Below are 17932 nucleotides of genomic sequence, written 5' to 3' on the forward strand. Positions count from 1 at the left end.
GCGCTTTGTGTTTTTTTTGGTGCGGTGGTGTTTAGGTGTCCTTTCTGTTTTATCAGCTTTGAACAGTAGTGGCTAGTTTCTTCCTTTTTTGATTCTTTTGCGAAATAGTTTTTTTTTTCTTTTTTTATGGTTTGTTCGTTTCTTTTTTCAGTTGTTTTTGAATTGGATTTTGGCATTCCTGTTTTTTTTGTATGTTTAAAATTGGCTTTTTAATCCATTTTCGGATTTTATTGAAGTTTAAGACGGTCGTTTGTATCTTTTAGCATCGAAATTTTGGTCGTTGCAGGAAATTTGACATGTAATATTAGGTGTTTTGTGTTTTTTTACGCCTAATCGCTATTTTGACTGCGAGGAGAGATGGTCTTGAAGTTTAGATGGGTGGGTTGCTTTATTTTTGTTTTGCCTTGAGTATTTTGATTGATCTTGGTTAAATTTGATATGGTCTTGTCTTAAACAGGGACCATGGCGATATGTCCTCGAAGAAATATCGCCATGATAAACGTGTGTATCTTGGAGCCCTTAAATTCATTCCACATGCAGTATACAAGCTTCTTGAGAATATGCCAATGCCCTGGGAGCAGGTTCGTGATGTGAAGGTTCTATACCATATTACAGGAGCGATCACTTTTGTGAATGAAATTCCATGGGTTGTTGAACCTATTTACTTAGCTCAGGTATGCTGATTCGCTCTCAATGGCAAAGATGTAGATGCGGGACATATTTTGTTTTGCAATTGATACTTCTTAGATTTTGTTTATAATAACTGACCAACTTTCTCATATATTTTTCACAGTGGGGGACAATGTGGATCATGATGCGAAGAGAAAAGAGGGATCGGCGGCATTTCAAGAGAATGAGGTTTCCACCTTTTGATGACGAGGAACCTCCTTTAGACTATGCTGATAATTTGTTAGATGTTTGATCCTCTAGAGCCTATTCAATTAGAGTTGGACGAAGAAGAAGATTCTGCTGTCTATACTTGGTTTTATGACCATAAGCCTCTTGTTAAAACGAAGCTTATCAATGGTCCTAGTTACAGGAAGTGGCATCTCTCTCTTCCAATAATGGCGACTCTTCACCGCCTGGCAGGACAGCTTCTTTCTGATTTAATTGACCGTAACTATTTTTACTTGTTCGACATGGAGTCGTTCTTTACAGCCAAAGCATTGAACATGTGCATACCTGGTATGAATTCTGCTCTAATATGCTGTGCATGCATCTGTGTACATACCTTGCATAAATTTGTATTTATTTTGCATTCTTAGAAGTGCATTCTCTGATAGGATGAAAATGAAGTTGTTCTAACTTTCGATAACCTACTGAGTAGAGGCTGTAGAAATCACTGTCGGTCTGACAAGTTGTGATCACTACAGTAATGAAAAGTGAAATATTGGAGATAATTGTGCTGCGGAACTACAATAGTTACTTAGATTTAGCATATGATTGTTGATGCTAGACTCAACATAGGTTGCAGATATTGGCTCATCTGTTGTGCTGGGTGTTTCAATCAACAATACCCTATACTCTTCTGGGTTAGAGATGCTTGTAAGCTATTTAATTTAAAAATCACTGGCCGATAACTCTACAAATTATTTTCAATTGTAGTTTGCACACTTTTGGGTTTTGTGACTGCTACTGATCAAATTATCCTTATGAATTGTCCTGGATGCCTAATATATTTCTATGTGGTTGGTTCGATTGATTTCAAACTATTTTTGTTCTCTTGTAGGTGGGCCTAAGTTTGAACCTTTGTATCGTGACATGGAGAAAGGTGATGAGGACTGGAACGAATTCAATGACATCAACAAACTCATTATTCGGTCACCTTTGCGGACAGAGTATAGAATTGCATTTCCTCATCTTTACAATAATAGGCCCCGGAAAGTAAAACTCTGTGTTTATCACACTCCCATGATCATGTACATTAAAGCTGAGGATCCTGATTTACCTGCTTTCTATTATGATCCTTTGATACACCCAATAACCTCCTCTAACAAGGAACGCCGTGAAAAAAAGATTCATGATGACGATGATGATGATGAGGATTTTGTTATGCCAGAAGGGGTGGAACCTTTTTTGGAGGATACACAGCTTTATACCGACACCACAGCTGCTGGCATTTCCTTGTTATTTGCTAACCGACCTTTTAACATGAGATCTGGACGGATGCGACGGGCAGAAGATATACCCCTTGTGTCGGAGTGGTATAAGGAGCACTGGTAAGATTCTAATTTCTTTTGTGCTGTTCACTTGTATAGCCCTTTTGTGCTGTGCATGAAAAACCTTTTTTTTGTTGTGTTTTCCAGTCCTCCATCATATCCTGTCAAAGTTCGAGTAAGCTATCAGAAATTGTTGAAATGTTTTGTTTTGAATGAACTGCATCATAGACCGCCAAAAGCTCAGAAGAAGAAGCACTTGTTCCGGTCATTAGCAGCAACTAAATTCTTCCAAACCACAGAGCTAGATTGGGCTGAAGCAGGTCTCCAAGTTTGTAAGCAGGGGTACAACATGCTGAATCTATTGATACACCGGAAAAATTTAAATTACCTCCACCTTGATTATAATTTTAACTTGAAGCCTGTGAAGACCCTTACGACAAAGGAACGCAAGAAGTCACGGTTTGGGAATGCTTTTCATCTTTGTCGTGAGATCTTGCGTTTGACAAAGCTTGTGGTAGATGCCAATATACAATTCAGGTTAGGTAATGTTGATGCTTTCCAATTGGCTGACGGTCTTCAGTATACATTTTCCCATGTTGGTCAGTTGACAGGAATGTACAGATACAAGTATAGGCTGATGCGCCAGATAAGAATGTGCAAAGATCTTAAGCATTTGATATATTACCGCTTCAATACTGGTCCAGTGGGTAAGGGGCCTGGTTGTGGATTTTGGGCACCAATGTGGAGGGTATGGCTATTTTTCCTACGTGGCATAGTGCCTCTTCTTGAACGGTGGTTGGGTAATCTTCTTGCAAGACAGTTTGAAGGGCGCCATTCAAAAGGAACTGCCAAGACTGTTACAAAGCAGCGTGTCGAGAGCCACTTTGACTTGGAACTCCGTGCTGCTGTTATGCATGATGTTCTTGATGCCATGCCAGGTTGTCATCTTTGTTATTTTTTCCTTTTGATGTTCATTTCTTCTTTGTATCTTTCTGCATTCTATCTATTTGTTATGTTTGTCTAATTGTGTCATATCAATTTGCAGAGGGCATTAAGCAAAATAAGGCTAGAACGATACTGCAGCACCTTAGTGAGGCTTGGCGCTGCTGGAAAGCGAACATTCCATGGAAGGTTCCTGGTTTACCAGTTCCCATTGAAAACATGATACTTCGGTATGTTAAGTCAAAAGCAGACTGGTGGACGAATGTTGCTCACTATAATCGTGAGCGTATCAGAAGGGGTGCGACTGTTGACAAGACAGTGTGCAGAAAGAATCTTGGAAGACTGACTCGGTTGTGGTTAAAGGCAGAACAGGTAATTTAACAAGTTTTTATATTTCTTTTTCTAAAATATATTCCTGTGATGTCTCTGCTACTACATGCTATAAATAAGTGGACTCCATGGCTTCTAGCTTGTCCTATACCTGTGTGGCCTCACCAGAGCATCCTGTAGTAATTCTTTCTATTTTCATTACCTTATAGGAACGTCAACACAACTATTTGAAGGATGGCCCATATGTCACTCCAGAAGAAGCTGTTGCGATTTACACAACTACTGTCCATTGTTGGAGTCCAGAAAGTTTTCACCAATTCCATTCCCTCCCTTGTCATACAAGCATGACACTAAGCTGCTTATCCTTGCTTTGGAAAGGTTGAAAGAGTCATACAGTGTGGCTGTGAGATTAAACCAACTGCAGAGGGAAGAACTAGGTCTTATTGAACAAGCTTATGATAACCCTCATGAGGCTTTATCACGGATCAAGCGTCACCTGCTCACTCAGCGTGCTTTCAAAGAAGTGAGTTGACAATTGAGCCTGTATTAGCTTTGACTTTGTTCTATGCAGTGTCTTATTATAGATATTTGGATTGAAATTGAGCTGTTCTTTTTCCTTTTTCAGGTGGGCATAGAGTTCATGGATTTGTACAGTTCTCTGATTCCAGTTTATGAAATTGAGCCTCTTGAAAAAATAACAGATGCTTATTTGGACCAATATCTGTGGTATGAAGGTGATAAGCGCCACCTCTTTCCAAACTGGATTAAACCTGCAGATTCCGAGCCACCACCACTGCTTGTCTATAAATGGTGTCAAGGCATAAACAATTTGCAAGGTATCTGGGACACAAGTGAGGGGCAGTGTGTGGTGATGCTTCAGACCAAGTTTGAGAAGTTCTTTGAAAAGATTGACTTGACAATGTTAAATAGGTTAATATCCATCAGCTCCCCTGCTTATGTTATGTTAAGAGAAAGTTTCCAATCTTTATTCATTTATATCTCTTCCACTTTTCAGGCTTCTTCGGTTGGTCCTTGACCACAATATTGCTGATTATGTGACTGCCAAGAACAATGTTGTCCTTTCCTACAAGGACATGAGTCACACGAACTCGTATGGTTTGATACGTGGCCTTCAGTTTGCTTCTTTTGTGGTGCAGTATTATGGACTTGTGCTGGATCTCCTGCTTCTTGGATTGACCCGGGCCAGTGAGATCGCTGGTCCGCCACAAATGCCAAATGAATTTATCACCTACTGGGATACAAAGGTTGAGACACGACATCCAATTCGTCTTTATTCCAGGTACATAGACAGGGTGCATATATTGTTTCGGTTTACTCATGAAGAGGCCCGAGATCTAATTCAAAGATATCTCACTGAGCATCCTGATCCCAACAATGAAAATATGGTCGGGTATCAGAACAAGAAATGCTGGCCTAGAGATGCAAGGATGAGGCTTATGAAACATGATGGTATGTGATCTGTAACTTCCAAGTTAAATTAATTTTTGTTGGGATTCTTTATTTTGCTTAAAAAAGTAATGCTCTTTTGTGAATCTCTTTTCAGTCAATCTCGGGAGGAGTGTTTTCTGGGACATGAAGAACCGTCTCCCTCGAAGCATCACAACTTTAGAGTGGGAGAACAGCTTTGTTTCTGTTTACAGCAAGGACAACCCAAACCTGCTTTTCAGCATGTAAGTATTCTCACTCTTGCACTGAAATTTTACTCGTGTATGCACATGCTTGAAGTCATTCTGATTATTTAATTTTTAAGTTTCTATTAGTGATATTGGTTTGAACTTTGATGTCGGTGTATTTATGTATCCAAAACCTAGTTACTCCTGCAATTTGGTTCTAACATGATAACATACCATCCTTTAAAATTCTGGTAATTTGTTCTTGGTGTGCTTTTTTGTTTGCTTATGTCGATTTAGTTATGCCTCTCCTTTTTAATGTGCAAGTATGTCTTTCTAATCTTGAAATAGCATCTGGGTATATTCTCTGTTTCGGGGAGGGTGGGGAAGTGACACTTTAATTTGGCCAGGTATTGTTTAGTGACATGCCTTTATTAGTAACTTTTTTCCCCCAACATTAAGTGCACAGGGCTTGCACCTTAACATGTTTCTAAGGGTTCTGAAAAAAATTTCTAAGTGGATGGTTTTTCTTTATATTATTGTTGCAAGAGCTTGTATCTTTGGAAAACAAAAATTGTGAGGCATTGATTTCCTTGCTAAAATAACCGGTACTGCCAATTTGCAGGTGTGGGTTTGAAGTTCGGATACTTCCTAAAATAAGAATGACTCAAGAAGCATTCAGCAATACAAGAGATGGTGTTTGGAATTTGCAGAATGAGCAGACCAAGGAACGGACTGCAGTTGCTTTTCTACGGGTTGATGATGAGCATATGAAAGTGTTTGAGAATCGTGTGAGGCAGATTCTGATGTCCTCAGGGTCAACTACTTTCACAAAGATTGTTAACAAATGGAATACAGCCTTGATTGGTAATTACCGCCTTTTACTAATCACTTTGTCCTTTGTGCTTATATTTTATTCGCTGAAATTTTGTTTTGATTTTTTCCGTTTCTATTTGTAGGATTGATGACATATTTCCGTGAAGCAACTGTGCATACTCAAGAGCTGTTAGATTTGCTTGTAAAATGTGAAAATAAAATTCAAACCCGTATCAAGATTGGGCTAAACTCAAAAATGCCAAGCAGGTATGTAATTGTACTCATGAGAGTTAACTCCATGTTTTAGCTGCTGGTGTCTAGCTTGAAATTTTGTTCTGAATTTAACTTCTGTTTCAGATTTCCTCCTGTTATCTTCTATACACCAAAAGAAATTGGAGGACTTGGCATGTTATCCATGGGTCACATATTGATCCCTCAAAGTGATCTTCGATATAGTCAGCAAACAGATGTTGGTGTAACCCATTTCAGGAGCGGAATGAGTCATGAGGAGGACCAGCTGATTCCAAATCTTTATCGGTACATTCAGGTAAGCTGAAATAAATCATAGGTGTTGGGTACCATGATTTTGGAGTATTTGCTTGACTGTTCTGAGCTTCATACTGTTTTGTTGACAGCCATGGGAGAGTGAGTTCATAGACTCACAGCGGGTTTGGGCAGAGTATGCATTGAAGAGGCAGGAAGCGCAGGCGCAAAATAGGCGTCTAACACTTGAAGATTTGGAAGTAAGTTTTTCCTGTAGTCCAATTTGGAGCCTCCTCATGTGTTGCCTTGAATTTGGACCTATTTTATGTGGTCTTTGTGAAGTTCTCACTGAAGATTGTTTTTTCTAAATGCTGTCTAATTGCATTGACAGGATTCATGGGACAGGGGAATTCCACGCATTAATACTCTTTTTCAGAAAGATCGTCACACTTTAGCATATGACAAAGGGTGGAGAGTGCGCACAGACTTCAAGCAATACCAAGTTTTAAAACAAAATCCTTTCTGGTGGACACACCAGAGACATGATGGAAAATTGTGGAACTTGAACAATTATCGAACTGATGTCATTCAAGCTCTTGGTGGTGTTGAAGGAATTCTTGAGCATACCTTGTTCAAAGGAACGTAGTAAGTACTTCTGTTCTGGCACTTAATTTTCCTCAACTCTGGCAGATGATTTCAGTTTATGATGCATTCTTTTTCTTTCAATATACTGGAATTTGTGGGGTTAATTTCACACCTAATGATTACGTTACATGTTTTTGACTTCGGGGAGAAGCTGTTTTTTTTTTCATCAACACTTCTGTAACTACTTTCCCTGCCTTGATATTTCAGTTTCCCAACTTGGGAAGGTCTCTTTTGGGAAAAGGCATCTGGCTTTGAGGAGTCCATGAAGTATAAGAAGCTTACTAATGCACAGAGATCTGGTCTGAACCAAATTCCTAACCGTAGATTTACACTTTGGTGGTCCCCCACAATAAACAGGGCAAATGTTTATGTGGGTTTTCAAGTGCAGTTAGATCTAACCGGCATCTTCATGCACGGGAAGATCCCAACCTTGAAGATTTCGCTGATTCAGATATTCCGTGCTCACCTGTGGCAGAAGATTCATGAGAGTGTTGTTATGGACCTCTGTCAGGTCTTGGATCAGGAACTGGATGCTTTGGAAATTGAGACTGTGCAGAAAGAAACAATCCATCCAAGGAAAAGTTATAAAATGAACAGCTCCTGTGCAGACGTTCTCCTTTTTGCTGCCCATAGATGGCCCATGTCAAAGCCTAGTCTTGTGGCTGAGTCAAAAGATGTGTTTGACCAGAAAGCAAGCAATAAATACTGGATAGATGTACAGCTGAGATGGGGAGACTATGATTCTCATGATATTGAGCGCTATACTAGGGCCAAATTTATGGATTACACAACAGACAACATGTCTATATATCCATCTCCAACTGGTCTGTTTTCCTGCTGGGTTCCCGTTTCTAGCTTTCATAAGTTATTCTGTTACAAGTTAGATCATGTTTTTTTTTTTTTTTTGTTCAGGGGTTATGATTGGGCTTGATCTAGCGTACAATTTGCACTCTGCATTTGGCAACTGGTTTCCAGGGTCTAAACCGCTGCTAGCTCAAGCTATGAACAAAATAATGAAGGTGCACTTTTCATGCTTGATACAATAGTTCTTTGGTATTGAGTTGATTGATTTATGATATAGCTGTCAATCGCTTGTTCTAACGGTTTATTTTGGTGCAGTCAAACCCAGCTTTGTATGTCTTGAGGGAGCGCATAAGAAAAGGTTTGCAGTTGTATTCTTCAGAGCCTACAGAACCATATTTATCATCACAGAATTACGGGGAGATCTTTAGCAATCAGATAATATGGTTTGTTGATGATACTAATGTCTACCGTGTCACAATCCACAAGACATTTGAAGGGAATCTCACAACAAAACCCATAAATGGTGCAATCTTCATATTCAATCCAAGAACTGGGCAGCTATTTTTGAAGGTTTGCTTTGATTGTTTTTTTTGAAACTATCTTCTTTCTTCTGTTAGATGTTCTGAAGTTTTAAACATGATCTCTGCAGGTTATCCACACTAGTGTATGGGCAGGACAGAAACGTCTGGGCCAGCTTGCCAAGTGGAAAACTGCTGAAGAAGTTGCAGCTCTTGTGCGGTCGCTGCCTGTGGAAGAACAACCAAAACAAATTATTGTGACTCGCAAAGGGATGCTTGATCCATTGGAGGTTCACTTGCTTGATTTCCCCAACATAGTTATCAAGGGAAGTGAGTTGCAGCTCCCATTCCAGTCATGCTTAAAGATAGAGAAATTTGGTGATTTGATTTTGAAGGCGACGGAACCACAAATGGTTTTGTTCAATATTTATGATGATTGGCTGAAGAGTATATCATCTTACACTGCGTTCTCTCGGCTCATTCTGATTCTCCGTGCACTTCATGTTAATAATGAGAAGGCAAAGATGCTACTCAAGCCTGACAAGACTATTGTTACTGAGCCGCACCACATCTGGCCTTCACTTACTGATGATCAGTGGATGAAAGTTGAGGTTGCTTTAAGGGATCTCATACTCTCTGACTATGCCAAGAAGAACAATGTGAACACCTCAGCACTGACACAATCTGAGATACGTGATATTATTCTTGGAGCTGAGATCACTCCTCCTTCTCAACAAAGGCAGCAGATAGCAGAGATTGAGAAACAGGTAATGCGCCCTCCAACTTCATTTATGTTTTTTTCGCTCTTTACTCCTTGCTTGTCATAAAAATTCTATCGTGTTGGACTTTTCAGGCCAAAGAAGCGAGTCAACTGACAGCGGTCACCACAAGGACCACAAATGTGCATGGTGATGAACTCATTGTCACAACCACTAGTCCATATGAGCAAGCTGCGTTTGGTTCTAAAACAGATTGGCGTGTCAGAGCTATATCTGCTACAAATCTCTATCTTCGAGTCAATCATATCTATGTGAATTCTGAGGATATCAAGGTACAAATTTGTGCTATATTTTTTTATTTTCCTGATCATTTACATGAAAATATTTCCACTGTTTTTTGATGCTCTACACATGATGTTGCAGGAAACTGGATACACATATATCATGCCGAAGAATATCTTGAAGAAGTTTATCTGTATAGCTGATCTGCGAACTCAAATTTCTGGGTATTTGTATGGTATAAGCCCCCCGGACAATCCTCAGGTCAAGGAAATCCGTTGTATTGCTATGCCCCCACAGTGGGGGACTCATCAACAGGTTCATCTTCCATCAGCTCTTCCTGAGCATGATTTCCTCACTGATCTGGAGCCTTTGGGATGGATGCACACACAGCCAAATGAGCTTCCTCAGTTATCACCACAGGTCTGACTATTTTCTTTTAATCCATAATTGAGTGCTTCCACTCTGTTTCCAGATCTCTAATGAAGGGAGTACAATAGTATGTCTCTGATCTGCTTTCTTACCTGAACTATTTGTTGTGTAGGATCTCACGGCTCATGCTCGGGTTCTGGAGAACAACAAGCAATGGGATGGAGAGAAGTGCATCATCCTGACTTGTAGTTTCACTCCAGGATCATGCTCGTTAACTGCATATAAGCTTACTCCTAGTGGTTATGAGTGGGGACGTGTCAACAAGGACACGGGAAGCAATCCTCATGGCTACCTCCCAACTCACTACGAGAAGGTTCAGATGCTCCTGAGCGACCGCTTCCTTGGTTTCTACATGGTGAGTTACAAGTCCAGAATGCTCAAGAGTTCTTTAATCCCATGTCCAAAAAATGGGCGGTTGTTTATGATGTGATTACGAGCAACTCTTTGTTAAAGCAATGCTGCTCGATTTTGGGGACTAACTGGCTTGGTATTTCTCTTTTGTTTACATAGATTCCTGATAATGGGCCATGGAATTACAATTTTATGGGAGTGAAGCATACAGTGAGCATGAAATATGGAATCAAGCTGGGGACACCTCGAGAGTATTACCATGAGGACCATAGGCCAACACATTTCCTGGAGTTCAGCAACCTGGAGGAGGGTGAGACCGCTGAAGGCGATCGAGAGGATACATTCACTTGAAGTATAATAATACTATTTCTGTCGTTGGACGATGATGGTGCCTTTTGAAACTGAAGTAGCTTGCAAATGGCATGGCTGAGGATAAATTCATGTCAAACCTTTGTTGTTTTTTTGTTGTATTAGTATTGTATTTTCCTGATGAGGTTACCTTACCCAGATCTCTGTTAAGTCTGCTACAGCGCTCTTTATAAGCTGTAAATATATTTGCTAGAAGTTGGAATTGGTGAATGAGCTTTGGCCCTATTTTCTGCTTTTTGTGCTGCCCAAATCTGTGGATCGGTGCTGGATTATGAAGTGGTTTGCTCTGAAGCCATATTAATTTATGGTTTTCAAGTATTCTACAATTCTATGTGCCTGCTCGATGCCAAGTGCCTCCTTTAGGAAAAAAATATTCTAAAGAAAAGGGTTGAAATAAATTATTGGAAAATTAATTATTTAGATATCTAGAATAATTGTGAAAAAAAATCAGACTGGCTTGAACAACACACCCTTTCATTGATTCATCCCAGTTCAAGAATCACAATTTAAGTAAACATTGAATAAAATACAAAACGAAGGGAAAGCATTCACCTTCACCATTTCTAATTTTCTTTCAAACCAAAAATCTGGACACACTTACTAGACAGATACCAAGGCCACTTGGTATACTCAATAATTACAAGCACAAACACTTCTGCAGCCACAAAACGATGCTGTTGGCAGCAGCATCATTCCTGACAACTCTGATAAATGGATTTGCCAGTGCTGCTACCATGTGTTCAACTAGAAATTCAATCCAAACCTGATTTTTACATGCGCACACACTTTCAGCTCTCATGAGTATTTTCTTGTACAATCTCTTTCACTTCCCGGTTCGCATCCTTCTCCTCCGAGATGAAGTCCGAGCTGTCCTCGGCAACCGATATTCCATCATTATAATCAACTGCCTGGGGGGCCTTGAACAATTCATCATTTTCCAGTTCAGATAATCTCTCCTTTGACTCTCCCTTCAGTAGCTCAACCACATCAAGCATTGTGGGTCTTCTCTCTGGTTGATTCTGAGCACACACGAGAGAGACAAGGACAACCCTTTTCAGCTCTTCCTCGTCGTACTTCCCATTCAGCTTGGGATCTGCCAGTTCACTGAATTTCCTCTCACAAGCCAACGGCTGAGCCCACTCTGTAATTGTTCTTTTAACTGTGGCACTCAGCTTCTCAAGTGGTTTCTTGCCAGTTGCAAGCTCTAGCAAAAGAATGCCAAAGCTGTACACATCACAGCTCTCTGATGCTTTCCCAAGCATAGCATATTCGGGGGCAAGGTAGCCAAGGGTACCTTTAACTCTAGTGGTTACATGTGTTGCGCCATCGGGGATTAACTTTGCAAATCCAAAATCAGCAACCTGAGCTTGGAAATCCGAATCTAGTAACACATTGCTAGCTTTGATGTCTCTGTGGATGATATGCGGGGTCGCATGGTGGTGAAGATAACTGGAATAATCAAACGATGAAATAAGCTATGTGGCTGCAGGATGAGATAGGAAGGAGTTGAGTATGATATACTTACACAATTCCCTCAGCAGAACCTATCGCAATATTCATCCGCCTCTTCCAGTCGAGAAGACATTCTGAAGAGTGCTGCCCATGAAGGTGAGAGAGCAGGCTCAAATTTGGCATGTAGTCATATACAATCAGACGCTCTTGCCCTTCAGCGCAATAACCACGTAAACTCAGCAGATTCTTGTGCCTAACACGTGCTAATATCTCCACCTCAACAGCAAATTCCATATCTGCCTTGTTGCTCCAGACCTTTAACCTTTTAACTGCAATCTGCATAAATATCTCTTTCAGAATTTGGATCTAATTTATGGAAAAGGCTATAAAAGAGGCCACATAAACAATCAGAAGGTGTCTCCAATGGACAACCCAGAAATTTAAACTTGAGAATTCCATAGTAGAGTCCCAAGTTAAGAACCTAAATAGGGGATGGGGAACACCTAGTCTCTGCTACATCCCCAAAGCTAATGGGTCTAAAAACATTCCTGTCATTGTATAGAAAATAAAGCATTACAATAATCCATTGCTTTGCATAGGATAACATAAAGATCAAGCAAGAAACATATGAGCCTCCAACTCTTTTAATGACAGCTTATGCCAGACACTTTGGCACAATAAAACTACTGAAGACTACAAATTTCAATTTTCTCACTTTTTAAGTGATTCCATGAGCACCAGTCAATTGCTTTTCCAAAACGCATGTGAATTACTATTTAATGGACAGTTACAATAAGAAGCTCAACAAGATCATAGCTTGATAATCAAAGTCAATCTAGTTACGAAATGCAACACCAAACCTAAGAAATATATCAGAAAAGCAGATTATATTGCATTTAAACATACACCAATCCACTTCACAAAAATTTCCTTGATAAGTAGTCCTTTGAAAGAGCATGTATAAACACTTCATTCCAAGAAAGTTTCAACAACTTAAAGATATACTCTAAAATTGTTAAGTGGGGTCTTGGGAGGGAAAATTTAGAGACAGTCCTATCTTTTGATGTTTGGCATGAAGTGACTAATCTCAATGGTTAAATATGCATCATAGCAGTAGCAAGTTGAAGACTTACTGTTGCCGCAAGTAATGGCACTTGTTACCATTCTTGCTATAACAACTAAAACTGTTCTTCGTTGTCTAATCAAAAGAAATAAAGACATTTAACCATAAAGCTCACATTTATGTAATAGAACATCGATTCTTTGGAAACTTGTTGGAATTACTATAAATTACTCAAGGTTCCAAATTCTGAGTTGCTTTTTATGTGCTTTGGATAAGTTCAAGAAAACAATCAAACAAACAAACAGCCAAACAAATTACCCAAATACATCTGTTGGTTTACCCTGAGGATGTAGCTGGATTTAAATCAGTTATATAATTGTCATTGACCAAAAACAATTGAGATGAATTTGTCTTGGCCTACCCAAAATAAACCCAATGGTGAGCTGAGAGCCAGAGACTACATGTAACCACTAAAAATTCACCCCTGCATCTTTAACAAAAGAATTGCCTAAGCTTGCATTCTTTAAGCATCATCTTTACATGTACAAACACTCACTTACAATTACTAAATAGCAAGAAAAGCGCAAGTACTTTTTGTTGCACTTCTGTATTACTGACCAGTGACTGCTACATAAATTTTCCCATCTGTCCAGAAGCATCGATTCTATCAGGTGAAAGTCATTGTTTATCTATTACCGCACAATAAACGAGCGGGGAAAGAATTAAAAGAGGACTAAACATCTCATTGACAATTCCATTTCCTTAGTCATCAAGTAAGTTCTGCATGGTTTAATGGAAGATTGGAATATGACTGGAAATCAGACATAAAGGCTGATTCCATACTATGCACCATGCAGAAAAGACATCTAATATCTGGTACCTCAGTTTTCAGCAAGATCCATAAATAAATCCTAATTAATAGATGAAATTGAGAGACTGGGCTTAGTGGGCTTGAAGCAGGGTCCACCAGAGAGGGCTTGACCCAACTCAATCTCTCTTAAAAACACTTCACAGGTATAAATGTGATCCGTAGCCCTTAACCTTATCATAGTGGACAAATGGCACACATTTCATTGGCCAAGTATGCCCCCTCCCCCCTCTCACTATATACAACCCTCACATCACTTATCTTGCGACTATTCCCTCATTTCTCAAGCGCATACTTCCCAACTTCACAGTTTCTCTTTCTATTCTCCTCTTTCATTCCCTTTTAAGGAAGTCCTACCATCACATTCACCTCACAAAGGATACTGATCTTTTCACCATGATGTGTGTTGCCCTCATTAAGATACTCAAGTTCTATTTGTACACGACATGCCTCGGCCCAAAAGAATCATCCTGTCCACATCATTTTAGCTTCAACACCACTATTGTTGTACTAAAAGAAATGCACTTAGTAAAATGATTCAAGGAACACTTTCTCCGTAAAATGTGCCAAGCAAAGTAATTGAAGGACAACATATTGCCAAGAAGTGGAGGAAAAAAACCATCAGATAACTTCAACCACATGCTAATATGACCTACTTGCTAATGACAGAGTAAGAAGCAACCCTGATACAAGACCCCTTTCCTCCTAGCAGGAATAGTATTAGCAACACTAGTTCAGTAACAGTTCAATAATCAAATGAAAATCCTACTTGACGTGATACACAGAAGACAATTTTGAACACTCACTCTGCCCCCCCTCTATCCCAACCCATCTGATATTGCTCTTTATTAGCACAATTCCTAAAAAGCAATTAGTTCCCAAAAAAAATTTAATGGAAAAAAAGTTCTTAATTGCTAGCATCCAAAGCTTAAATATCTGAGATTTTGTTATTTCAATCAGTTATGATTTTGTAGTCTTGTCCTCTAATGTCATGAATCTGGATACTGTCTACACTAGCGTGAAGGTCCACTCACAGAGGCTCAACAATCAGACCTGCTCATGCAGTCTTCAGAAAAAGATTTGATTTGGATCCAACATCAAAATAAGACAAGAGAATCAAGCTAAAATATATAGAATCAAACAATAGTCCAAAGAACTGAAACTAAACAATCTTGAGCAAATAACCAAGGTTCAAAAAACAGATAAAAACTAGAAAAATGACAGCATCTTTAGTTTGCATCTTTTTTTTTTCTTTTGCTCTAAATGGACATCAATAAAAATTAACAAACGAGAAAACTACAATATACCCTTCAACCATTAACATGAGAACAAAATGCCTAAACAAAAATGGAGGGCCAAAACATGGAAGCTGAAAATCAAACCATCACCTGTGATCCATCCCAAAGCTGACCCCAATAAACACTGCCAAATCCCCCTTCTCCCAGCTTGTTATCATAATTGAAGTTGTTAGTTGCTGAGTGTAATTCCTTCAAGGAGAAAATCCGCCATGTTGGTTGCTTCTTTCCTCGCTCTTTCCTATAAAACAGATCACAAACTCACATTAATAAACCATTTTTATTATTATTCACCTCATTTCAGCAAGTGGACAAAAATCCCAACAGAGATTTATCATTTATGAGAGCAACAAAACATCTACAACAAACCCTCCCTATTTAAAACCCAATGAAATAGTAGTATCCCAAGAAAACACTAGAAATTGATTACAGCATCTAAACCCTTAAATCCAAATCATTGAATTCTCATTTGCCACCCAATTCCCTCGACTTTTAATTTCTAGTCCTCTATTTCAAAACCATGAAGCGTACAAAACACAATTTTCAACATTAAAAATAAAAACTTACAAATTATATATACCAATATGATCAACTCCAATATCCAAGATTCAAAACCCATGTAATTTCCCTTTTTTTTTTTTTTTTTTTAATTTTTGTTTTATCAAAACAAGCAGAAGTATAGCAATAACAAAAAAAATTCAAATGAGCTAAAAAGGAAAGAAAATAGCTATCAAGAAATAAAAAAAAAAGAGTTAAAATTTTCTTTATGAACAGTTGACGAAAAACTTACCGATCGGAATTCTTTACACAACAAAATATAGAAGCAAAGGCCATAACCACCTTCACCAACAAAAACCCACTTCTTCTTTTCTATTTATTCCACTCTATCTTCTCTCCCCACACTCCCTCTAACGTGATGATGCAACACTCAGCGCAGAATATTATTTTTTCTTCAAATTTCTTATGGAGTTACGGGTTTTTGTTAGCAGAGAAAGAGTGTGAGCTAAGGAAGGAACGGTCTTTGTCTTTCTTTCTTATGGGCTGTTTTTAAATTTTCAAATCACTCACTTGTGGGACCTCTCCATGACAATTCGCTGTTCAAGGACTATAATCATTTTTTTATATGAATACGACGACGACGCCGCATGTCGATTCGGAAAGAGATATGATTATTTATTTAACTTTTTAGATTTATACATTGAAATTGATTAAGAAAATTTATTAATTGTTTCAAGAACACTTTTCTCGCTAAATAAAAAAAACATACATATCCGAAGCGTATTATAGTATTGACATGGAGGTTGAGACTTACACATAAAATACATGTCATTATTTCTCTCAATTTTTCTGCAGAAATATTTTCTGTACATATCATCCGTGCTGGCTGGCAACGTTCTTTAAAAAAAAAAAATGTGTGCTTAATAACTTGTTTATTTTTTATTTTTAAAAATATTTGTTTAAAAAAATTAAATTTTAATGTATTAATAAATTGTTAATAACTTTTCTTTCTTTACCTCAAATTAATTTTTTTTTATGTTTCTACATCAGTTTACTGTATTAATATTAAAATTAGTCTGTTTAAAAATAAAAAAATTATTTTAATATATTTTTAAAATAAAACATATTTTAAAAAAATAATTATTATCATATTTCTAAATAACTTTTCATATTATAAAACAGGTTTTTTTTGTTTTTAATTATGAACTCCATTCTTAAAAATAAAAGCAAAAACCAAGACAAAAACACACATTTACTTTTCTTTTTTTTATAACACGATGAACCCATCCCTCTATGAGGTTTTAGAGAGAGAGAGAGAGATGGATAGTTTATTTGCCTATTTTTTAAATTATTTTTTTTAATAAAAAAATTATATTAATAATTTTAATATACTGATATTTTAATTAAAAAAACATGTTACGGCATTCGTTAGCTTGTTGTGACCTGTGAAGACGGTGATTGGGGTGGTTGACAAAGTAGGTATTAAAGCTCTTAATTGCAAGTTACAGGTAAGCTTACCATGACAGATCAGTTCGTAACTATATTGTATGGTCGTCGATGAAATTATTATTCGAGAGTGTAGTGGGTCGTTTTTTTAAATTATTTTTATATTAAAATATATATTTTTTAAAATTAATTTTAAAATCAATACATTAAAACAATCTAAAATATATATAAAAAAAATTTAACAAAAAAAATTTAAAATTTCTAAAAAACGTTTCCAACTTATAATTGACAACTTGTGTGTACTATCAATTTATTTTATAAACGTTCCATTTTCTTTTTTGAAAATATAAATGGAAGAATAAAAGTATATCAAGCAATTCATTCTAAAAACTATTATTTTCTCAAGCTAGATTTTAGTCTCTGTGGCCATGAAAAACCACACAACACTTAAAAATAGTTAGGAAACGGGAATAATTATAAAAATCCCACTATAGTTTGATGATGTTTATACGTTATACTCTGAAAATTTACAATTTATATTTTTGAGTTTAATACGTTAGTGATAGTTTATATCCAAGAGTTGATATTTCAAAATAAATCAATAAAAAATAACAAAATCATCATTATATTTCATTTAATATTTATAAAGCCTTACATTAAATATTACAACTTCATCACTAAATAAAACAAAATATAACCACCCATGAGGGGTAACTAAACTGATTAGATTTTAATTTTTTTTTTTAATAATCACGAGTTTAAATATTTTTAGGATCACTTGATGCTTACATGATCGTTAATTTTAGAACCTATAAGATTGCACAAACTAAAC

General features: G+C 37.5%; 2 protein-coding genes across 2 annotated transcripts; one reads left to right on the forward strand and one right to left on the reverse strand.

Annotated features, from left to right (window-relative positions):
* Nucleotides 1-457: 457 nt before the first annotated feature.
* Nucleotides 458-10688, forward strand: LOC118058186 (pre-mRNA-processing-splicing factor 8A-like; the record flags this gene model as incomplete). The annotated part of the gene is given in 24 exon segments (XM_035070887.2): nt 458-674; nt 794-919; nt 921-1185; nt 1730-2219; nt 2307-3097; nt 3205-3473; nt 3641-3719; nt 3722-3954; nt 4057-4361; nt 4447-4901; nt 4996-5122; nt 5688-5929; nt 6022-6145; nt 6236-6425; nt 6514-6621; nt 6753-7006; nt 7214-7830; nt 7919-8025; nt 8126-8380; nt 8460-9095; nt 9182-9379; nt 9471-9749; nt 9871-10113; nt 10269-10688. Coding segments are annotated over 24 exon segments (6802 nt in total), but the record flags the coding sequence as incomplete, so codon positions are not given.
* A 243-nt stretch (nt 10689-10931) lies between these two features.
* Nucleotides 10932-16166, reverse strand: LOC118058188 (PTI1-like tyrosine-protein kinase At3g15890). The gene is made up of 4 exons (XM_035070890.2): nt 15947-16166; nt 15250-15397; nt 12004-12266; nt 10932-11927 (listed from the first exon to the last, which is right to left on the reverse strand). Exons 1-4 carry the CDS (start codon nt 15988-15990, stop codon nt 11267-11269), a joined length of 1116 nt encoding a protein of 371 aa, XP_034926781.1. The 5' UTR covers nt 15991-16166; the 3' UTR covers nt 10932-11266.
* Between the last annotated feature and the right edge of the window lie 1766 nt (nt 16167-17932).

The sequence above is a fragment of the Populus alba genome, chromosome 3 (genome assembly GCF_005239225.2).
Source record: "Populus alba chromosome 3, ASM523922v2, whole genome shotgun sequence".
Taxonomy (NCBI): domain Eukaryota; kingdom Viridiplantae; phylum Streptophyta; class Magnoliopsida; order Malpighiales; family Salicaceae; genus Populus; species Populus alba.